The 24,663-nt window shown below is 49.3% G+C and overlaps 1 protein-coding gene across 1 annotated transcript in view; it reads right to left on the bottom strand.

The window, feature by feature from the left end:
- Positions 1-24,663, bottom strand: part of LOC121573343 (interleukin-11 receptor subunit alpha-like) — a 114,998-nt gene that overhangs the window by 31,006 nt on the left and 59,329 nt on the right. The window contains exon 2 of the mRNA XM_041885240.2: positions 2,924-3,023. Coding sequence (XP_041741174.1) covers positions 2,924-3,023 — 100 coding nt within the window. The remainder of the gene's footprint in view (positions 1-2,923; positions 3,024-24,663) is intronic.

Here is a 24,663-nt window from a genome sequence, read left to right as displayed (position 1 = left end):
CCAGTACATCAATGGGGCAGAGTTCCCTGCTATCCAGGACCTCTATATCAGGTGGTGCGGACAGCCCAGTACATCAATGGGGCAGAGTTCCCTGCTATTCAGGACCTCTATATCAGATGGTGCGGACAGCCCAGTACATCAATGGGGCAGAGTTCCCTGCTATCCAGGACCTCTATATCAGGTTGGTGTGGTAGGAAGGCCTGGAAAATCGTTAAAGACTCCAGCCCCCCAAACCATAGACGGTTCTCTCTGCTTCCACACGGCAAGAGGTTCCCGGTGCATCAAGTCTGACACCAACAGGCTCCTGAACAGCTTCTATCCCCAAGCCATAAGACTGATACATAGCTAAGAGATTGGCTACACGGACTATCTGAGTTGACCCTTTATTTAATTAAAAATGTTGCACTGTCTTTATGCACGCTCACAGGACTCAACACACTCACACACAAAACAAAATAACCTTGTATCTTTATTGACCTTTCATTTTTTGTTTTGCTCCGTCTCTATGCACACTCACAGGGCCTTGCGTACTCACACAAACACTCTCTGTTTACTCACACATAATATGCACATACAGTAACGGTCAAAAGTTTGGACACACCTACTCATTCCAGGGTTTTTCTTTATTTTTACTATTTTCTACATTGTAGAATAATTAGTGAAGACATCAAATCTAATAACACATGTGGAATCATGTAGTAACCAAAAAAGTGTTAAACAAATCAAAATATATTTTATATTTTATATTTGAGATTCTTCAAAGTAGCCACACTTTGCCTTGACGACAGCTTTGCACACTCTTGGCATTCTCTCAACCTGCTTCATGAGGTAGTCACCTAGAATGCATTTCAATTAACAGGTGTGCCTTGTTAAAAGTTAATTTGTGGAATTTCATTCCTTCTTAATGCATTTGAGCCAATCAGTTGTGTTGAGACAAGGTAGGGGTGGTATACAGAAGATAGCCCTATTTGGTAAAAGACCAAGTCCATATTATGGCAAGAACAGCTCAAATAAGCAAAGAGAAACGACAGTCCATCATTACTTTAAGACATGAAGGTCAGTCAATAAGGAACATTTCAAGAACTTTGAAAGTTTCTTGAAGTGCAGTTGCAAAAACCATCAAGCGCTATGATGAAACTGGCTCTCATGAGGACAACCACAGGAATGGAAGACCCAGAGTTACCTCTGCTGCAGAAGATAAGTTCATTAGAGTTACCAGCCTCAGAAATTGCAGCCCAAATAAATGCTTCACAGAGTTCAAGTAACAGACACATCAACTGTTCAGAGGAGACTGTGTTAGTCATGCCTCATGTTCAAATTGCTGCAAGAAACCACTACTAAAGGACACCAATAATAAGAAGAGACCTGCTTGGGCCAAGAAACAGGAGCAATGGACATTAGACCGGTGGAAATGTGTCTATTGGTCAGGAGTCCAAATTCGCGATTTTTGGTTCCAACCGCCGTGTCTTTGTGAGAAGCGGTGTGGGTGAACGGATGATCTCTGCATGTGTATTTCCCACCGTAAAGCATGGAGGAGGAGGTGTTATGGTGTGGGGGTGCTTTTCTGGTGACACTGTCTGTGATTTATTTAGAATTCAAGGCACACTTAACCAGCATGGCTACCACAGCATTCTGCAGCGATACGCCATCCCATCTGGTTTGGGCTTAGTGGGACTATCATTTGTTTTTCAACAGGACAATGACCCAACTCACCTCCAGGCTGTGTAAGGGCTATTTTACCAAGAAGGAGAGTGATGGAATGCTGCATCAGATGACCTGGCGTCCACAATCCCCCGACCTCAACCCAATTGAGATGGTTTGGGATGAGTTTGACGGCAGAGTGAAGGAAAAGCAGCCAACAAGTGCTCAGCATATGTGGGAACTCCTTCATGACTGTTGTAAAAGCATTCCAGGTGAAGCTGGTTGAGAGAATGCCAAGAGTGTGCAAAGCGGTTTGCAACTGCACATGGGGACAAAGATCGTACTTTTTGGAGAAATGGCCTCTGGTCTGATGAAACAAAAATAGAACTGTTTGGCCATAATGACCATCGTTATGTTTGGAGGAAAAAGGGGGTCGCTTGCAAGCCGAAGAACACCATCCCAACCGTGAAGCACGGGGGTGGCAGCATCATGCTGAGGGGGTGCTTTGCTGCAGGAGGGACTGGTGCACTTCACAAAATAGATGGCATCATGAGGAAGGAAAATTATGTGGATATATTGAAGCAACATCTCAAGACATCAGTCAGGAAGTTAAAGCTTGGTCGCAAATGGGTCTTCCAAATGGACAATGACCCCAAGCATACTTTCAAAGTTGTGGCAAAATGGTTTAAGGACAACAAAGTCAAGGTATTGGAGTGGCCATCACAATGTCCTGACCTCAATCCTATAGAAAATTGTGGGCAGAACTGAAAAAGCGTGAGCGAGCAAGGAGGCCTACAAACCTGACTCAGTTACACCAGCTCTGTCAGGAGGAATGGGCCAAAATTCACCCAACTTATTGTGGGAAGCTTGTGGAAGGCTACCCAAAACGTTTGACCCAAGTTAAACAATTTAAAGGCAATGCTACCAAATACTAATTGAGTGCATGTAAACTTCTGACCCACTGGGAATGTGATGAAAGAAATAAAAGCTTAAATAAATCATTCTCTCTACTATTATTCTGACATTTCACATTCTTAAAATAAAGTGGTGATCCTAACTGACCTAAGACAGGGAATTTGTACTAGGATTAAATGTCAGGAATTGTGAAAAACTGAGTTTAAATGTATTTGGCTAAGGTGTATGTAAACTTCCGACTTCAACGGTACACAGGGCAGCAGTCTCTAAGGTGCAGGGTAGAGCTGTTATACAGTAGGGCTGATTTAGTCTTTACGTTATTGGTCCATGTCTTACAGGGGTTTGGGTTAGGGTTAGTGTCTCTTACCTTCATTGGTCCATATCGCTGACTGGGCGTTGACGGAGGAAAGTGCGAGGCAGAGGCCAATGACTAGCAGACCGCTGGGACATGACACAAGACCGGTCATCTGGAGAAAGAGAGTGTGAGTTAAGGGTCAGGGGGTTAGGACATCATCGTACAGCAGACAACACTGGATCAGGGGTTAGGATATTATCCAGAAGAGAACACCACAGTCAGGAACATCATCCTATGATATACAGGGGTCAGAATTATTCTGGGGGAAATTATTTCACTATTATATGATCATTCTGGGGGAAAGTATTTCACTATTATATGATCATTCTGGGGGAAAGTATTTCAGTATTATATGTCACCATATGTTTCCTTTTATTCAGCTTGAATAAATAACATGGATGAGGGAAAAGCAGATGTTATTGTAACACCGCTTCACATAGACTGGCTCTACAGCAGCGATAATAACTACAATACCATTTCAAATCTGCAGAGAACGGAATCACAGAATCCAGACAGTAAACCTTCAAACCGAATTCAACAACATTGAAAAATGTAGCAGGAAAAACGTATTAGAACATGTATTAATATGGACCAGATTAAACAAAATGCATCAGTGAATCGTATTGTATTGAATTGAATCGTATTTCACTTCAACTTTCTGAAGAGGCAACGCAGTTTAGGTAACAACACATCCGCCACGCTGATCCTCAACACGGGGGCCCCTCAGGGGTGCGTGCTCAGTCCCCTCCTGTACTCTCTGTTCACCCATGACTGCATGGCCAGGCACGACTCCAACACCATCATTAAGTTTGCCGACGACACAACAGTGGTATGCCTGATCACCGACAACGATGAGACAGCCTATAGGGAGGAGGTCAGAGACATGGCCGGGTGGTGCCAGGATAACAACCTCTCCCTCAACGTGATCAAGACAAAGGAGATGATTGTAGACTACAGGGGAAAAAAAGAGGACTGAGCACGCACCCATTCTCACCGACGGGGCTGTAGTGGAACAGGTTGAGAGCTTCAAGTTCCTTGGTGTCCACATCACCAACAAACTATCATGGTCCAAACACACCAAGACAGTCGTGAAGAGGGCACGACAAAGCCTATTCCTCCTCAGGAGACTGAAAAGATTTGGCATGGGTCCTCAGATCCTCAAAAAGTTATACAGCTGCACCATCGAGAGCAACCCGACTGGTTGCATCACCGCCTGGTATGGCAACTGCTCGGCCTCCAACCGCAAGGCATTACAGAGGGTAGTGCGTACGGCCCAGTACATCACTGGGGCCAAGCTTCCTGCCATCCAGGACCTCTATACCAGGCGTTCTCCGCTAACATCAATGCGGTGACCCGATCCTGTAGGTTCATGCTCTACAACATTCGGAGAGTACGACCCTGCCTTACACAGGAAGCGGCACAGGTCCTAATCCAGGCACTTGTCATCTCCCGTCTGGGTTACTGCAACTCGCTGTTGGCTGGGCTCCCTGCCTGTGCCATTAAACCCCTACAACTCATCCAGATTGCCGCAGCCCGTCTGGTGTTCAACCTTCCCAAGTTCTCTCACGTCACCCCGCTCCTCCGCACACTACACTGGCTTCCAGTTGAAGCTCGCATCTGCTACAAGACCATGGTGCTTGCCTACGGAGCTGTGAGGGGAACGGCACCTCCGTACCTTCAGGCTCTGATCAGTCCCTACACCCAAACGAGGGCATTGCGTTCATCCACCTCTGGCCTGCTGGCTCCCCTACCTCTGCTGAAGCACAGTTCCTGCTCAGCCCAGTCAAAACTGTTCGCTGCTCTGGCACCCCAATGGTGGAACAAGCTCCCTCACGACGCCAGGACAGCGGAGTCACTCACCACCTTCCGGAAACATTTGAAACCCCACCTCTTTAAGGAACACCTGGGATAGGATAAAGTTATCCTTCTAACCCCCCCTTACCCCCCACCCCCCCCCCAAAAAAAATAAATAAATAAATAAATAAATAAATAAATAAATAATATATAATAATAATAATAATAATAATAATAATAATAATAATAATAATAATAATTGTAAAGTGGTTATCCCACTGGCTATAAAGTGAATGCACCAATTTGTAAGTCGCTCTGGATAAGAGTGTCTGCTAAATGACGTAAATGTAAATGTAATGTAAATGAAGGCCCTCAAAATTGTCAAAGACTCCAGCCACCCTAGTCATAGACTGTTCTCTCTGCTACCGCACGGCAAGCGGTACCGGAGCGCCAAGTCTAGGTCCAAAAGGCTTCTCAACAACTTCTACCCCCAAGCCATAAGACTCCTGAACATCTAATCAAATGGCTACCCAGACTATTTGCATTGCCCCCCCACCCCACCCCCTCTTTTACGCTGCTGCTACTCTCTGTTTATTATCTATGCATAGTCACTTTAACTCTACCTACATGTACATATTACCTCAATTACCTCGACTAGCCGGTGCCCCCGCACATTGACTCTGCACTGGTACCCCCCTGTGGTCCTCTGTAGCTCAATTGGTAGAGCATGGCGCTTGTAACGCCAGGGTAGTGGGTTCGATCCCCGGGACCACCCATACGTAAAAATGTATGTGCACATGACTGTAAGTCGCTTTGGATAAAAGTGTCTGCTAAATGGCATATTATTATATTATTATTTAGCCTCCCTACTGTTATTTTATTTTACTGCTACTATATAGTTATTTGCTTTTCCTTTTTTTTTTCCTTAAAAAAAAATGCATTGTTGGTTAAGGGCTAATAAGTAAGCATTTCACTGTAACGTCTACACCTGTTGTATTCGGCGCATGTGGCAAATAACATTTTATTTTATTTGGAATTGCAGCAAAGAAACCACTACTAAAGGACACCAATAAGAAGAAGAGACTTGCTTGGGCCAAGAAACACGAGCAATGGACATTAGACCGGTGGAAATGTGACCTTTAGTCTGGAGTCCAAATTTGAGATTTTTGGTTCCAACCACCGTGTCTTTGTGAGACGCGGTGTGGGTGAACGGATGATCTCTGCATGTGTATTTCCCACCGTAAAGCATGGAGGAGGAGGTGTTATGGTGTGGGGGTGCTTTGCTGGTGACACTGTCTGTGATATATTTGAATTCAAGGCACACTTAACCAGCATGGCTACCACAATATGCAGCGACACGCCATCACATCTGGTTTGGGCTTAGTGGGACTATCATTTGATTTTCAACAGGACAATGACCCAACACACCTCCAGGCTGTGTAAGGGCTATTTTACCAAGAAGGAGAGTGATGGAGTGCTGCATCAGATGACCTGGCCTCCACAATCACCTGACCTCAACCCAATTGAGACGGTTTGGGATGATTAGGACCGCAGAGTGATGGAAAAGCTGTCAACAAGTGCTCAGCATATGTGGGAACTCCTTCATGACTGTTGGAAAAGCATTCCAGGTGAAGCTGGTTGAGAGAATGCCAAGAGTGTGCAAAGCTGTCATCAAGGCAAAGGGTGACTATTTGAAGAATCTCAAATATAAAATATATTCTGATTTGTTTAACAATTTTTTTGGTTATTACATTATTCCATCTGTGTTATTTCATAGTTTTGATGTCTTCAATATTATTCTACAATGTAGAAAATAGTACAAATAAAGAAAAACCCTTGAATGAGTAGGTGTGTCCAAACTCGTGACCGGTAGTGTTTCTGCTCATTGTCCATCTATGTTTGGCATGACAACGGTTGACAAGGAGTTGGCATGATAGCTCCAACAGACTGGCACTGACATATGCAGTTACTGGCCCAAAGCTCTTAACCGCTAGGCTACCTGCCGTCCTAGTGTAGTGACCGCTAGGCTACCTGCCGTCCTAGTGCAGTGACCGCTAGGCTACCTGCCGTCCTAGTGTAGTGACCGCTAGGCTACCTGCCGTCCTAGTGTAGTGACCGCTAGGCTACCTGCCGTCCTAGTGTAGTGACCGCTAGGCTACCTGCCGTCCTAGTGCAGTGACCACTAGGCTACCTGCCGTCCTAGTGCAGTGACCGCTAGGCTACCTGCCGTCCCTAGTGTAGTGACCGCTAGGCTACCTGCCGTCCTAGTGCAGTGACCGCTAGGCTACCTGCCGTTCTAGTGCAGTGACCGCTAGGCTACCTGCCGTCCTAGTGTAGTGACCGCTAGGCTACCTGCCGTCCTAGTGTAGTGACCGCTAGGCTACCTGCCGTCCTAGTGTAGTGACCGCTAGGCTACCTGCCGTCCTAGTGCAGTGACCGCTAGGCTACCTGCCGTCCTAGTGCAGTGACCGCTAGGCTACCTGCCGTCCCTAGTGTAGTGACCGCTAGGCTACCTGCCGTCCTAGTGTAGTGACCGCTAGGCTACCTGCCGTCCTAGTGTAGTGACCGCTAGGCTAACTGCCGTCCTAGTGTAGTGACCGCTAGGCTACCTGCCGTCCTAGTGTAGTGACCGCTAGGCTACCTGCCGTCCTAGTGCAGTGACCGCTAGGCTACCTGCCGTCCTAGTGCAGTGACCGCTAGGCTACCTGCCGTCCTAGTGCAGTGACCGCTAGGCTACCTGCCGTCCTAGTGCAGTGACCGCTAGGCTACCTGCCGTCCTAGTGCAGTGACCGCTAGGCTACCTGCCGTCCTAGTGCAGTGACCGCTAGGCTACCTGCCGTCCTAGTGCAGTGACCGCTAGGCTACCTGCCGTCCTAGTGCAGTGACCGCTAGGCTACCTGCCGTCCTAGTGCAGTGACCGCTAGGCTACCTGCCGTCCTAGTGCAGTGACCGCTAGGCTACCTGCCGTCCTAGTGCAGTGACCGCTAGGCTACCTGCCGTCCTAGTGCAGTGACCGCTAGGCTACCTGCCGTCCTAGTGCAGTGACCGCTAGGCTACCTGCCGTCCTAGTGCAGTGACCGCTAGGCTACCTGCCGTCCTAGTGTAGTGACCGCTAAGCTACCTGCCGTCCTAGTGCAGTGACCGCTAGGCTACCTGCCGTCCTAGTGCAGTGACCGCTAGGCTACCTGCCGTCCTAGTGCAGTGACCGCTAGGCTACCTGCCGTCCTAGTGCAGTGACCGCTAGGCTACCTGCCGTCCTAGTGCAGTGACCGCTAGGCTACCTGCCGTCCTAGTGCAGTGTCCGCTAGGCTACCTGCCGTCCTAGTGCAGTGACCGCTAGGCTACCTGCCGTCCTAGTGCAGTGACCGCTAGGCTACCTGCCGTCCTAGTGCAGTGACCGCTAGGCTACATGCCGTCCCTAGTGTAGTGACCGCTAGGCTACCTGCCGTCCTAGTGTAGTGACCGCTAGGCTACCTGCCGTCCTAGTGTAGTGACCGCTAGGCTACCTGCCGTCCCTAGTGCAGTGACCGCTAGGCTACCTGCCGTCCTAGTGCAGTGACCGCTAGGCTACCTGCCGTCCTAGTGCAGTGACCGCTAGGCTACCTGCCGTCCTAGTGCAGTGACCGCTAGGCTACCTGCCGTCCTAGTGTAGTGACCGCTAGGCTACCTGCCGTCCTAGTGCAGTGTCCGCTAGGCTACCTGCCGTCCTAGTGCAGTGACCGCTAGGCTACCTGCCGTCCTAGTGCAGTGACCGCTAGGCTACCTGCCGTCCCTAGTGTAGTGACCGCTAGGCTACCTGCCGTCCTAGTGTAGTGACCGCTAGCCTACCTGCCGTCCTAGTGTAGTGACCGCTAGGCTACCTGCCGTCCTAGTGTAGTGACCGCTAGCCTACCTGCCGTCCCTAGTGTAGTGACCGCTAGGCTACCTGCCGTCCTAGTGTAGTGACCGCTAGGCTACCTGCCGTCCTAGTGTAGTGACCGCTAGGGCTACCTGCCGTCCCTAGTGTAGTGACCGCTAGGCTACCTGCCGTCCTAGTGTAGTGACCGCTAGGCTACCTGCCGTCCTAGTGCAGTGACCGCTAGGCTACCTGCCGTCCTAGTGTAGTGACCGCTAGGCTACCTGCCGTCCTAGTGTAGTGACCGCTAGGCTACCTGCCGTCCTAGTGCAGTGACTGCTAGGCTACCTGCCGTCCTAGTGTAGTGACCGCTAGGCTACCTGCCGTCCTAGTGTAGTGACCGCTAGCCTACCTGCCGTCCTAGTGTAGTGACCGCTAGGCTACCTGCCGTCCTAGTGCAGTGACCGCTAGGCTACCTGCCGTCCTAGTGTAGTGACCGCTAGGCTACCTGCCGTCCTAGTGTAGTGACCGCTAGCCTACCTGCCGTCCTAGTGTAGTGACCGCTAGCCTACCTGCCGTCCTAGTGCAGTGACCGCTAGGCTACCTGCCGTCCTAGTGCAGTGACCGCTAGGCTACCTGCCGTCCCTAGTGTAGTGACCGCTAGGCTACCTGCCGTCCTAGTGTAGTGACCGCTAGGCTACCTGACGTCCTAGTGTAGTGACCGCTAGGCTACCTGCCGTCCTAGTGTAGTGTCCGCTAGGCTACCTGCCGTCCTAGTGTAGTGACCGCTAGTTTACCTGCCGTCCTAGTGTAGTGACCGCTAGGCTACCTGCCGTCCTAGTGTAGTGACCGCTAGGCTACCTGCCGTCCTAGTGTAGTGACCGCTAGGGCTACCTGCCGTCCTAGTGTAGTGACCGCTAGGCTACCTGCCGTCCTAGTGTAGTGACCGCTAGGCTACCTGCCGTCCTAGTGCAGTGACCGCTAGGCTACCTGCCGTCCTAGTGCAGTGACCGCTAGGCTACCTGCCGTCCTAGTGCAGTGACCGCTAGGCTACCTGCCGTCCTAGTGCAGTGACCGCTAGGCTACCTGCCGTCCTAGTGCAGTGACCGCTAGGCTACCTGCCGTCCTAGTGCAGTGACCGCTAGGCTACCTGCCGTCCTAGTGTAGTGACCGCTAGGCTACCTGCCGTCCTAGTGCAGTGACCGCTAGGCTACCTGCCGTCCTAGTGCAGTGACCGCTAGGCTACCTGCCGTCCTAGTGCAGTGACCGCTAGGCTACCTGCCGTCCTAGTGCAGTGACCGCTAGGCTACCTGCCGTCTAGTGCAGTGACCGCTAGGCTACCTGCCGTCCTAGTGCAGTGTCCGCTGGGCTACCTGCCGTCCTAGTGCAGTGACCGCTAGGCTACCTGCCGTCCTAGTGCAGTGACCGCTAGGCTACCTGCCGTCCTAGTGCAGTGACCGCTAGGCTACATGCCGTCCCTAGTGTAGTGACCGCTAGGCTACCTGCCGTCCTAGTGTAGTGACCGCTAGGCTACCTGCCGTCCTAGTGTAGTGACCGCTAGGCTACCTGCCGTCCTAGTGCAGTGACCGCTAGGCTACCTGCCGTCCTAGTGCAGTGACCGCTAGGCTACCTGCCGTCTAGTGCAGTGACCGCTGAGGCTACCTGCCGTCCTAGTGCAGTGACCGCTAGGCTACCTGCCGTCCTAGTGTAGTGACCGCTAGGCTACCTGCCGTCCTAGTGCAGTGTCCGCTAGGCTACCTGCCGTCCTAGTGCAGTGACCGCTAGGCTACCTGCCGTCCTAGTGCAGTGACCGCTAGGCTACCTGCCGTCCCTAGTGTAGTGACCGCTAGGCTACCTGCCGTCCTAGTGTAGTGACCGCTAGCCTACCTGCCGTCCTAGTGTAGTGACCGCTAGGCTACCTGCCGTCCTAGTGTAGTGACCGCTAGCCTACCTGCCGTCCTAGTGTAGTGACCGCTAGGCTACCTGCCGTCCTAGTGTAGTGACCGCTAGGCTACCTGCCGTCCTAGTGTAGTGACCGCTAGGCTACCTGCCGTCCTAGTGTAGTGACCGCTAGGCTACCTGCCGTCCTAGTGTAGTGACCGCTAGGCTACCTGCCGTCCTAGTGCAGTGACCGCTAGGCTACCTGCCGTCCTAGTGTAGTGACCGCTAGGCTACCTGCCGTCCTAGTGTAGTGACCGCTAGGCTACCTGCCGTCCTAGTGCAGTGACCGCTAGGCTACCTGCCGTCCTAGTGTAGTGACCGCTAGGCTACCTGCCGCTCCTAGTGTAGTGACCGCTAGCCTACCTGCCGTCCTAGTGTAGTGACCGCTAGGCTACCTGCCGTCCTAGTGCAGTGACCGCTAGGCTACCTGCCGTCCTAGTGTAGTGACCGCTAGGCTACCTGCCGTCCTAGTGTAGTGACCGCTAGCCTACCTGCCGTCCTAGTGTAGTGACCGCTAGCCTACCTGCCGTCCTAGTGCAGTGACCGCTAGGCTACCTGCCGTCCTAGTGCAGTGACCGCTAGGCTACCTGCCGTCCTAGTGTAGTGACCGCTAGGCTACCTGCCGTCCTAGTGTAGTGACCGCTAGGCTACCTGACGTCCTAGTGTAGTGACCGCTAGGCTACCTGCCGTCCTAGTGTAGTGTCCGCTAGGCTACCTGCCGTCCTAGTGTAGTGACCGCTAGTTTACCTGCCGTCCTAGTGTAGTGACCGCTAGGCTACCTGCCGTCCTAGTGTAGTGACCGCTAGGCTACCTGCCGTCCTAGTGTAGTGACCGCTAGGCTACCTGCCGTCCTAGTGTAGTGACCGCTAGGCTACCTGCCGTCCTAGTGTAGTGACCGCTAGGCTACCTGCCGTCCTAGTGTAGTGATCGCTAGGCTACCTGCCGTCCTAGTGTAGTGACCGCTAGGCTACCTGCCGTCCTAGTGTAGTGTGCTGTAGAGTAGTGAACTGTAGTCTAGAGTGCAGAACGCTTGAAAAAACACATGTTGCTTTCATAAAACTCCTTGGCACACTGATGCGTTTATGAGCTGAACCCAACTGCATGCAGGCACAGGATACAGATAAACAAGTCTCCCTGAGCACCACTCATATCGCTGGGTCCAGATTCACTAAGTGTTCCAGAGTAGGAGTTCTGATCTAGGATCAGTTTCATCAGATCACAATGAATAATATGATATGCGTTTTGGATCATAATGACTAAAACGGGGGCATGATCCTAAATCAGCAGCCCTACTCTGAGACGCTTCGGGAAAACAGGCCCTGGTCTCTACTCAGGGCTCTATTCAATCCGTATCGCAGAAGTTCAGTGTTACAGCGTGATTGAAGGCAATGTTACCGTGTTAGTGGAGACTGCATTCACGGTAAACGCTGCATATCTCAGCTCAATTGGAAATTACCGTAACATTTCTATCGCACAATCTGTAACACTTCAGCGATCCAGAATGAATAGAGCCCTCACTCTTCAGACAGAGGCTGGATAACTAGTATTCTATATAGATATACCTGAGGTATTGGCTTTCTGCCATCAGGGAGGGGCAGCTATAAAACAATAATGTTTCCAGAACCACCAGAATGAACTGTCAGGCTAAAGAACAGGAAGAGGCTGAAACTGAGCAATCTCTGTTTGTTTACATTCCTGAAACGTATCTTTCAACCCTCTCAATATGTGGTGTAGTGTTTTGTGCATAAACCCATTGTCTGTGTCTGTTATTATGGCACCTTCCACTGAGTCACCTCCCTGTCTCCTCAGTCCTTCCACTGAGTCACCTCCCTGTCTCCTCTGTCCAGTCAGTCCTTCCACTGAGTCACCTCCCTGTCTCCTCAGTCCTTCCACTGAGTCACCTCCCTGTCTCCTCAGTCCTTCCACTGAGTCACCTCCCTGTCTCCTCAGTCCTTCCACTGAGTCACCTCCCCTGTCTCCTCAGTCCTTCCACTGAGTCACCTCCCTGTCTCCTCAGTCCTTCCACTGAGTCACCTCCCTGTCTCCTCAGTCCTTCCACTGAGTCACCTCCCTGTCTCCTCTGTCCAGTCAGTCCTTCCACTGAGTCACCTCCCTGTCTCCTCAGTCCTTCCACTGAGTCACCTCCCTGTCTCCTCAGTCCTTCCACTGAGTCACCTCCCTGTCTCCTCAGTCCTTCCACTGAGTCACCTCCCTGTCTCCTCAGTCCTTCCACTGAGTCACCTCCCTGTCTCCTCAGTCCTTCCACTGAGTCACCTCCCTGTCTCCTCAGTCCTTCCACTGAGTCACCTCCCTGTCTCCTCAGTCCTTCCACTGAGTCACCTCCCTGTCTCCTCAGTCCTTCCACTGAGTCACCTCCCTGTCTCCTCAGTCCAGTCAGTCCTTCCACTGAGTCACCTCCCTGTCTCCTCAGTCCAGTCAGTCCTTCCACTGAGTCACCTCCCTGTCTCCTCAGTCCTTCCACTGAGTCACCTCCCTGTCTCCTCAGTCCTTCCACTGAGTCACCTCCCTGTCTCCTCAGTCCTTCCACTGAGTCACCTCCCTGTCTCCTCAGTCCTTCCACTGAGTCACCTCCCTGTCTCCTCAGTCCAGTCAGTCCTTCCACTGAGTCACCTCCCTGTCTCCTCAGTCCTTCCACTGAGTCACCTCCCTGTCTCCTCAGTCCTTCCACTGAGTCACCTCCCTGTCTCCTCAGTCCTTCCACTGAGTCACCTCCCTGTCTCCTCAGTCCTTCCACTGAGTCACCTCCCTGTCTCCTCAGTCCTTCCACTGAGTCACCTCCCTGTCTCCTCAGTCCTTCCACTGAGTCACCTCCCTGTCTCCTCAGTCCTTCCACTGAGTCACCTCCCTGTCTCCTCAGTCCTTCCACTGAGTCACCTCCCTGTCTCCTCAGTCCAGTCATTCCTTCCACTGAGTCACCTCCCTGTCTCCTCAGTCCTTCCACTGAGTCACCTCCCTGTCTCCTCAGTCCTTCCACTGAGTCACCTCCCTGTCTCCTCAGTCCTTCCACTGAGTCACCTCCCTGTCTACTCAGTCCAGTCAGTCCTTCCACTGAGTCACCTCCCTGTCTCCTCAGTCCAGTCAGTCCTTCCACTGAGTCACCTCCCTGTCTCCTCAGTCCTTCCACTGAGTCACCTCCCCTGTCTCCTCAGTCCAGTCAGTCCTTCCACTGAGTCACCTCCCTGTCTCCTCAGTCCAGTCAGTCCTTCCACTGAGTCACCTCCCTGTCTCCTCAGTCCTTCCACTGAGTCACCTCCCTGTCTCCTCAGTCCAGTCAGTCCTTCCACTGAGTCACCTCCCTGTCTCCTCAGTCCAGTCAGTCCTTCCACTGAGTCACCTCCCTGTCTCCTCAGTCCAGTCAGTCCTTCCACTGAGTCACCTCCCTGTCTCCTCAGTCCAGTCAGTCCTTCCACTGAGTCACCTCCCTGTCTCCTCAGTCCTTCCACTGAGTCACCTCCCTGTCTCCTCAGTCCAGTCAGTCCTTCCACTGAGTCACCTCCCTGTCTCCTCAGTCCTTCCACTGAGTCACCTCCCTGTCTCCTCAGTCCAGTCAGTCCTTCCACTGAGTCACCTCCCTGTCTCCTCAGTCCAGTCCTTCCACTGAGTCACCTCCCTGTCTCCTCAGTCCTTCCACTGAGTCACCTCCCTGTCTCCTCAGTCCTTCCACTGAGTCACCTCCCTGTCTCCTCAGTCCAGTCAGTCCTTCCACTGAGTCACCTCCCTGTCTCCTCAGTCCAGTCCTTCCACTGAGTCACCTCCCTGTCTCCTCAGTCCTTCCACTGAGTCACCTCCCCGTCTCCTCAGTCCAGTCAGTCCTTCCACTGAGTCACCTCCCTGTCTCCTCAGTCCAGTCAGTCCTTCCACTGAGTCACCTCCCTGTCTCCTCAGTCCAGTCAGTCCTTCCACTGAGTCACCTCCCTGTCTCCTCAGTCCTTCCACTGAGTCACCTCCCTGTCTCCTCAGTCCAGTCAGTCCTTCCACTGAGTCACCTCCCTGTCTCCTCAGTCCAGTCAGTCCTTCCACTGAGTCACCTCCCTGTCTCCTCAGTCCAGTCAGTCCTTCCACTGAGTCACCTCCCTGTTTCCTCAGTCCTTCCACTGAGTCACCTCCCTGTCTCCTCAGTCCAGTCAGTCCTTCCACTGAGTCACCTCCCTGTCTCCTCAGTCCAGTCAGTCCTTCCACTGAGTCACCTCCCTGTCTCCTCAGTCCTTTCACTGAGTCAACTCCCTGTCTCCTCAGTCCTTCCACTGAGTCACCTCCCTGTCTCCTCAGTCCTTCCACTGAGTCACCTCCCTGTCTCCTCAGTCCAGTCAGTCCTTCCACTGAGTCACCTCCCTGTCTCCTCAGTCCAGTCAGTCCTTCCACTGAGTCACCTCCCTGTCTCCTCAGTCCAGTCAGTCCTTCCACTGAGTCACCTCCCCGTCTCCTCAGTCCAGTCAGTCCTTCCACTGAGTCACCTCCCTGTCTCCTCAGTCCAGTCAGTCCTTCCACTGAGTCACCTCCCTGTCTCCTCAGTCCAGTCAGTCCTTCCACTGAGTCACCTCCCTGTCTCCTCAGTCCTTCCACTGAGTCACCTCCCTGTCTCCTCAGTCCAGTCAGTCCTTCCACTGAGTCACCTCCCTGTCTCCTCAGTCCAGTCAGTCCTTCCACTGAGTCACCTCCCTGTCTCCTCAGTCCAGTCAGTCCTTCCACTGAGTCACCTCCCTGTCTCCTCAGTCCAGTCCTTCCACTGAGTCACCTCCCTGTCTCCTCAGTCCAGTCAGTCCTTCCACTGAGTCACCTCCCTGTCTCCTCAGTCCAGTCAGTCCTTCCACTGAGTCACCTCCCTGTCTCCTCAGTCCTTCCACTGAGTCACCTCCCTGTCTCCTCAGTCCAGTCAGTCCTTCCACTGAGTCACCTCCCTGTCTCCTCAGTCCAGTCAGTCCTTCCACTGAGTCACCTCCCTGTCTCCTCAGTCCAGTCCTTCCACTGAGTCACCTCCCTGTCTCCTCAGTCCTTCCACTGAGTCACCTCCCTGTCTCCTCAGTCCTTCCACTGAGTCACCTCCCTGTCTCCTCAGTCCTTCCACTGAGTCACCTCCCTGTCTCCTCAGTCCAGTCAGTCCTTCCACTGAGTCACCTCCCTGTCTCCTCAGTCCTTCCACTGAGTCACCTCCCTGTCTCCTCAGTCCAGTCAGTCCTTCCACTGAGTAGTATAGTGTTGACACCACCACAGTACAGTAGTATAGTGTTGACACCACCACAGTACAGTAGTATAGTGTTGACACCAGTACAGTAGTATAGTGTTGACACCACCACAGTACAGTAGTATAGTGTTGACACCACCACAGTACAGTAGTATAGTGTTGACACCACCACAGTACAGTAGTATAGTGTTGACACCACCACAGTACAGTAGTATAGTGTTGACACCACCACAGTACAGTAGTATAGTGTTGACACCACCACACAGTACAGTAGTATAGTGTTGACACCACCACACAGTACAGTAGTATAGTGTTGACACCACCACCCAGTACAGTAGTATAGTGTTGACACCACCACAGTACAGTAGTATAGTGTTGACACCACCACAGTACAGTAGTATAGTGTTGACACCACCACAGTACAGTAGTATAGTGTTGACACCACCACAGTACAGTAGTATAGTGTTGACACCACACAGTACAGTAGTATAGTGTTGACACCACCACAGTACAGTAGTATAGTGTTGACACCACCACAGTACAGTAGTATAGTGTTGACACCACCACCACAGTACAGTAGTATAGTGTTGACACCACCCAGTACAGTAGTATAGTGTTGACACCACCACAGTACAGTAGTATAGTGTTGACACCACCACAGTACAGTAGTATAGTGTTGACACCATCCAGTACAGTAGTATAGTGTTGACACCACCACCCAGTACAGTAGTATAGTGTTGACACCACCACCCAGTACAGTAGTATAGTGTTGACACCACACAGTACAGTAGTATAGTGTTGACACCAACACAGTACAGTAGTATAGTGTTGGCACCACACAGTACAGTAGTATAGTGTTGACACCAACACAGTACAGTAGTATAGTGTTGACACCACCACACAGTACAGTAGTATAGTGTTGACACCACCACCCAGTACAGTAGTATAGTGTTGACACCACCACAGTACAGTAGTATAGTGTTGACACCACCACAGTACAGTAGTATAGTGTTGACACCACCACAGTACAGTAGTATAGTGTTGACACCACCACAGTACAGTAGTATAGTGTTGACACCACACAGTACAGTAGTATAGTGTTGACACCACCACAGTACAGTAGTATAGTGTTGACACCACCACAGTACAGTAGTATAGTGTTGACACCACCACCACAGTACAGTAGTATAGTGTTGACACCACCCAGTACAGTAGTATAGTGTTGACACCACCACAGTACAGTAGTATAGTGTTGACACCACCACAGTACAGTAGTATAGTGTTGACAAAATCACACAGTACAGTACCTGAGTGGCGCAGTGGTCTAAGGCACTGCATCGCAGTGCTAACTGTGCCACTAGAGACCCTGGATCGAATCCAGGCTCTGTCGCAGCCGGCCGCGACCGGGAGACTCATGGGCGGCGCACAATTGGCCCAGCGTCGTCCAGGGTAGGGGAGGGAATGGCCGGCAGGGATGTAGCTCAGTTGATAGAGCATGGTGTTTGCAATGCCAGGGTTGTGGGTTCGATTCCCACGGGGGGCCAGTATAAAAAAATATGTATTCACTAACTGTAAGTCGCTCTGGATAAGAGCGTCTGCTAAATGACTAAAATGTAAATGTAAATGTAGTATAGTGTTGACACCACCACAGTACAGTAGTATAGTTTTGACACCACCACAGTACAGTAGTATAGTGTTGACACCACCACCCAGTCCAGTAGTATAGTGTTGACACCACCACAGTACAGTAATATAGTGTTGACACCAGTACAGTAGTATAGTGTTGACACCACCACCACAGTAGTATAGTGTTGACACCACCACACAGTACAGTAGTATAGTGTTGACACCACCACAGTACAATAGTATAGTGTTGACACCACCACCACAGTACAGTAGTATAGTGTTGACACCACCACAGTACAGTAGTATAGTGTTGACACCACCACACAGTACAGTAGTATAGTGTTGACACCACCACAGTACAGTAGTATAGTGTTGACACCACCACAGTACAGTAGTATAGTGTTGACACCACCACACAGTACAGTAGTATAGTGTTGACACCACCACAGTACAGTAGTATAGTGTTGACACAACCACAGTACAGTAGTATAGTGTTGACACCACCACAGTACAGTAGTATAGTGTTGACACCAGTACAGTACAGTAGTATAGTGTTGAAACCACCACCACAGTACAGTAGTATAGTGTTGACACCACCACACAGTACAGTAGTATAGTGTTGACACCACCACAGTACAGTAGTATAGTGTTGACACCACCACAGTACAGTAGTATAGTGTTGACACCACCACCACAGTACAGTAGTATAGTGTTGACACCAACACACAGTACAGTAGTATAGTGTTGACACCACCACACAGTACATTAGTATAGTGTTGACACCACACAGTACAGTAGTATAGTGTTGACACCACCACACAGTACAGTAGTATAGTGTTGACACCACCACAGTACAGTAGTATAGTGTTGACACCAGTACAGTAGTATAGTGTTGACACCACCACAGTACAGTAGTATAGTGTTGACACCACCACATTACAGTAGTATAGTGTTGACACCACCACAGTACAGTAGTATAGTGTTGACACCACCACCACAGTACAGTAGTATAGTGTTGACACCACCACCACAGTCCAGTAGTATAGTGTTGACACCACCACAGTACAGTAGTATAGTGTTGACACCACCACAGTACAGTAGTATAGTGTTGACACCACCACAGTACAGTAGTATAGTGTTGACACCACCACAGTACAGTAGTATAGTATTGACACCACCACAGTACAGTAGTATAGTGTTGACACCACACAGTACAGTAGTATAGTGTTGACACCACCACAGTAGAGTAGTATAGTGTTGACACCACCACAGTACAGTAGTATAGTGTTGACACCACCACAGTACAGAAGTATAGTGTTGACACCACACAGTACAGTAGTATAGTGTTGACACCACAACAGTACAGTAGTATAGTGTTGACACCACCACAGTACAGTAGTATAGTGTTGACACCACCACCACAGTACAGTAGTATAGTGTTGACACCACCCAGTACAGTAGTATAGTGTTGACACCACCACAGTACAGTAGTATAGTGTTGACACCACCACAGTACAGTAGTATAGTGTTGACACCACCCAGTACAGTAGTATAGTGTTGACACCACCACCCAGTACAGTAGTATAGTGTTGACACCACCACCCAGTACAGTAATATAGTGTTGACACCACACAGTACAGTAGTATAGTGTTGACACCAACATAGTACAGTAGTATAGTGTTGGCACCACACAGTACAGTAGTATAGTGTTGACACCAACACAGTACAGTAGTATAGTGTTGACACCACCACACAGTACAGTAGTATAGTGTTGACACCACCACCCAGTACAGTAGTATAGTGTTGACACCACCACAGTACAGTAGTATAGTGTTGACACCACCACAGTACAGTAGTATAGTGTTGACACCACCACAGTACAGTAGTATAGTGTTGACACCACCACAGTACAGTAGTATAGTGTTGACACCACACAGTACAGTAGTATAGTGTTGACACCACCACAGTACAGTAGTATAGTGTTGACACCACCACAGTACAGTAGTATAGTGTTGACACCAACACCACAGTACAGTAGTATAGTGTTGACACCACCCAGTACAGTAGTATAGTGTTGACAACAGTACAATAGTATAGTGTTGACACCACCACACAGTACAGTAGTATAGTGTTGACACCAGTACAATAGTATAGTGTTGACACCACCACACAGTACAGTAGTATAGTGTTGACACCAGTACAGTAGTATAGTGTTGACACCACCCAGTACAGTAGTATAGTGTTGACACCAGTACAATAGTATAGTGTTGACACCACCACAGTACAGTAGTATAGTGTTGACACCACCACCACAGTACAGTAGTATAGTGTTGACACCACCACCACAGTACAGTAGTATAGTCTTGACACCACCACACAGTACAGTAGTATAGTGTTGGCACCACCACAGTACAGTAGTATAGTGTTGACACCACCACAGTACAGTAGTATAGTGTTGACACCACCACAGTACAGTAGTATAGTGTTGACACCACCACACAGTACAGTAGTATAGTGTTGACACCACCACAGTACAGTAGTATAGTGTTGACACCACCACAGTACAGTAGTATAGTGTTGACACCACCCAGTACAGTAGTATAGTGTTGACACCACCACAGTACAGTAGTATAGTGTTGACACCACCCAGTACAGTAGTATAGTGTTGACACCAGTCCAGTAGTATAGTGTTGACACCACACAGTACAGTAGTATAGTGTTGACACCACCACAGTACAGTAGTATAGTGTTGACACCACCACAGTCCAGTAGTATAGTGTTGACACCACACAGTACAGTAGTATAGTGTTGACACAACCACAGTACAGTAGTATAGTGTTGACACCACCACAGTACAGTAGTATAGTGTTGACACCAGTACAGTAGTATAGTGTTGACACCAGTACAGTAGTATAGTGTTGACACAACCACAGTACAGTAGTATAGTGTTGACACCACCACACAGTACAGTAGTATAGTGTTGACACCACCACAGTACAGTTGTATAGTGTTGACACCACCACAGTACAGTAGTATAGTGTTGACACCACCACAGTACAGTAGTATAGTGTTGACACCACCACAGTACAGTAGTATAGTGTTGACACCACCACCCAGTACAGTAGTATAGTGTTGACACCACCACAGTACAGTAGTATAGTGTTGACACCACCACAGTACAGTAGTATAGTGTTGACACCACCACACAGTACAGTAGTATAGTGTTGACACCACACAGTACAGTAGTATAGTGTTGACACCACCACAGTACAGTAGTATAGTGTTGACACCACCACAGTACAGTAGTATAGTGTTGACACCACCACCCAGTACAGTAGTATAGTGTTGACACCACCACAGTACAGTAGTATAGTGTTGACACCACCACAGTACAGTAGTATAGTGTTGACACCACACAGTACAGTAGTATAGTGTTGACACCAACACAGTACAGTAGTATAGTGTTGACACCACCACAGTACAGTAGTATAGTGTTGACACCACCACCCAGTACAGTAGTATAGTGTTGACACCACCACCCAGTACAGTAGTATAGTGTTGACACCACACAGTACAGTAGTATAGTGTTGACACCAACACAGTACAGTAGTATAGTGTTGGCACCACACAGTACAGTAGTATAGTGTTGACACCAACACAGTACAGTAGTATAGTGTTGACACCACCACAGTACAGTAGTATAGTGTTGACACCACCACCCAGTACAGTAGTATAGTGTTGACACCACCACCCAGTACAGTAGTATAGTGTTGACACCACCACCCAGTACAGTAGTATATTGTTGACACCACCACCCAGTACAGTAGTATAGTGTTGACACCACCCAGTACAGTAGTATAGTGTTGACACCACCACAGTACAGAAGTATAGTGTTGACACCACCACCACAGTACAGTAGTATAGTGTTGACACCACCACCCAGTACAGTAGTATAGTGTTGACACCACACAGTACAGTAGTATAGTGTTGACACCAACACAGTACAGTAGTATAGTGTTGGCACCACACAGTACAGTAGTATAGTGTTGACACCAACACAGTACAGTAGTATAGTGTTGACATCACCACAGTACAGTAGTATAGTGTTGACACCACCACCCAGTACAGTAGTATAGTGTTGACACCACCACCCAGTACAGTAGTATAGTGTTGACACCACCACCCAGTACAGTAGTATAGTGTTGACACCACCACCCAGTACAGTAGTATAGTGTTGACACCACCCAGTACAGTAGTATAGTGTTGACACCACCACAGTACAGAAGTATAGTGTTGACACCACCACCACAGTACAGTAGTATAGTGTTGACACCACCACTCAGTACAGTAGTATAGTGTTGACACCACCACAGTACAGTAGTATAGTGTTGACACCACCACAGTACAGTAGTATAGTGTTGACACCACCACACAGTACAGTAGTATAGTGTTGACACCACCCCAGTACAGTAGTATAGTGTTGACACCACCACAGTACAGTAGTATAGTGTTGACACCACCACACAGTACAGTAGTATAGTGTTGACACCACCACAGTACAGTAGTATAGTGTTGACACCACCACAGCACAGTAGTATAGTGTTGACACCAGTACAGTACAGTAGTATAGTGTTGACACCACCACCACAGTACAGTAGTATAGTGTTGACACCACCACCCAGTACAGTAGTATAGTGTTGACACCACCACAGTACAGTAGTATAGTGTTGACACCACCACAGTACAGTAGTATAGTGTTGACACCACCACCACAGTACAGTAGTATAGTGTTGACACCACCACACAGTACAGTAGTATAGTGTTGACACCACCACACAGTACAGTAGTATAGTGTTGACACCACCCAGTACAGTAGTATAGTGTTGACACCACCACACAGTACATTAGTATAGTGTTGACACCACCCAGTACAGTAGTATAGTGTTGACACCACCACACAGTACAGTAGTATAGTGTTGACACCACCACAGTACAGTAGTATAGTGTTGACACCACCACAGTACAGTAGTATAGTGTTGACACCACCACAGTACAGTAGTATAGTGTTGACACCACCACAGTACAGTAGTATAGTGTTGACACCACCACAGTCCAGTAGTATAGTGTTGACACCACCACAGTACAGTAGTATAGTGTTGACACCACCACAGTACAGTAGTATAGTGTTGACACCACCACACAGTACAGTAGTATAGTGTTGACACCACCACCCAGTCCAGTAGTATAGTGTTGACACCACCCATTACAGTAGTATAGTGTTGACACCACCCAGTACAGTAGTATAGTGTTGACACCACCACAGTACAGTAGTATAGTGTTGACACCACCACCCAGTACAGTAGTATAGTGTTGACACCACCCAGTACAGTAGTATAGTGTTGACACCACCACCACCCAGTACAGTAGTATAGTGTTGACACCACCCAGTACAGAGTAGTACCAGCTGGACACACACAAACACAGTTCTACAGTTTAGCACATGGGAGGGAGGGAGACATCAGGGGAAGGTTGCGGGAGGTCAAAGCTACATGGGAGGTGGGTGGAAGTGGGTGAGGGGAGGAGTAGGCAACAACTTCAGGAAGGAAAGCTGAAAAGACACTCTGCCTCTCTATTGTTCCTGAAACAGATCAGCTGTGTTAAAACCCTGAGCAGTAATGGTCCTGTGGTACAGCAGGCTGCTCAGAGAGGAGCTGTTACTCAGGACGCAGAAACTACAGCTGGCTGCTCAGAGAGGAGCTGTTACTCAGGACGCAGAAACTACAGCTGCTTATATTAGCTTCAACATCAGTCAACGTCTTTCAAATACACTCTGATGCCAAAACCCTCTGCCTCTCTCTCCCTCTCTCTCTCTCTCTCTCTCTCTCTCTCTCTCTCTCTCTCTCTCTCTCTCTCTCTCTCTCTCTCTCTCTCTCTCTCTCTCTCTCTCTCTCTCTCTCTCTCTCTCTCTCTCTCTCTCTCTCTCTCTCTCTCTCTCTCTGTCTCTCTCTCTCTCTCTCTCTCTCTCTCTCTCTCTCTCTGTCTCTCTCTCTCTCTGTCTCTCTCTCTCTCTCTCTCTGTCTCTCTCTCTCTCTCTCTCTCTCTCTGTCTCTCTCTCTCTCTGTCTCTCTCTCTCTCTCTCTCTCTCTCTCTCTCTATCTCTCTCTCTCTCTCTCTCTCTCTCTCTCTCTGTCTCTCCCTCGCTCTCTCTCTCTCTCTCTCTCTTCTGTCTCTGTCTCTGTCTCTCTCTCTCTGTCTCTCTCTCTCTCTCTGTCTCTCTCTGTCTCTCTCTCTCTCTCTCTCTCTCTCTCTCTCTCTCTCTCTCTCTCTCTCTCTCTCTCTCTCTCTCTCTCTCTCTCTCCCTCTCTCTCTCTCTCTCTCTCTCTCTCTCAATTCAATTTAAGGGCTCTATATCCATGGGAAACATATGTTAACATTGCCAAAGCAAATGGAATAGAAAATAAATAAAAGTTAAATAAACAGTAAATATTAACAGTAAACATTACACTCAGAACAGTTCCAAAGGAATAGAGACATTTTAAATATCATATTATGTCTATATACGGTGTTGTAACGATGTGCAAATATCTTGTGGCAACAGGTCACAAATCTTGCTGCTGTGATGGCACACTGTGGTTTTTCACCCAGTAGATATGGGAGTTTATCAAAACTGGATTTGTTTTGGAATTCTTTGTGGATCTGTGTAATCTGAGGGAAATATGTGTCTCTAATATGGTCGTACATTTGGCAGGAGGTTAGGAAGTGCAGCTCTGTTTCCACCTCTTTTTGTGGGCAGTGTGCTCATAGCCTGTCTTCTCTTGAGAGCCAAGTCTGCCTACGGTGGCCTTTCTCAATAGCAAGACTATGCTCACTGAGTCTGTACGTAGTCACGGATGTGTGCAGAGCGACACCAGAATTAAAATAAAAACACCTCTTACCATTCTGCAGTTAATAAATCCAATGTGAAACATGATAATTATAGTATCCTTAACTAGCATTGAAAAAGTTAATCCATTGTTCTCTAATTAAAATCTCTCTCTTTACAGTATCTTCTGAATCACAGCTCTGCTTCGGAAGGCGAGGGGCAGGTAGCCTACACATGCCCAAACACTGGCAAAGATGTCCAGCTGGCAGACAGACAGACACTGGAATACGTTTCTGGCAGGCAGACAGACACTGGAATACGTTTCTGGCAGGCAGACAGACGCTGGAATACGTTTCTGGCAGGCAGACAGACACTGGAATACGTTTCTGGCAGGCAGACAGACACTGGGATACGTTTCTGGCAGACAGACAGACGCTGGAATACGTTTCTGGCAGACAGACAGACGCTGGAATACGTTTCTGGCAGACAGA

Source organism: Coregonus clupeaformis, chromosome 9, assembly GCF_020615455.1.
Source record: "Coregonus clupeaformis isolate EN_2021a chromosome 9, ASM2061545v1, whole genome shotgun sequence".
Taxonomy (NCBI): Eukaryota; Metazoa; Chordata; class Actinopteri; order Salmoniformes; family Salmonidae; genus Coregonus; species Coregonus clupeaformis.
This window is presented reverse-complemented; position numbering and strand designations above follow the sequence as displayed.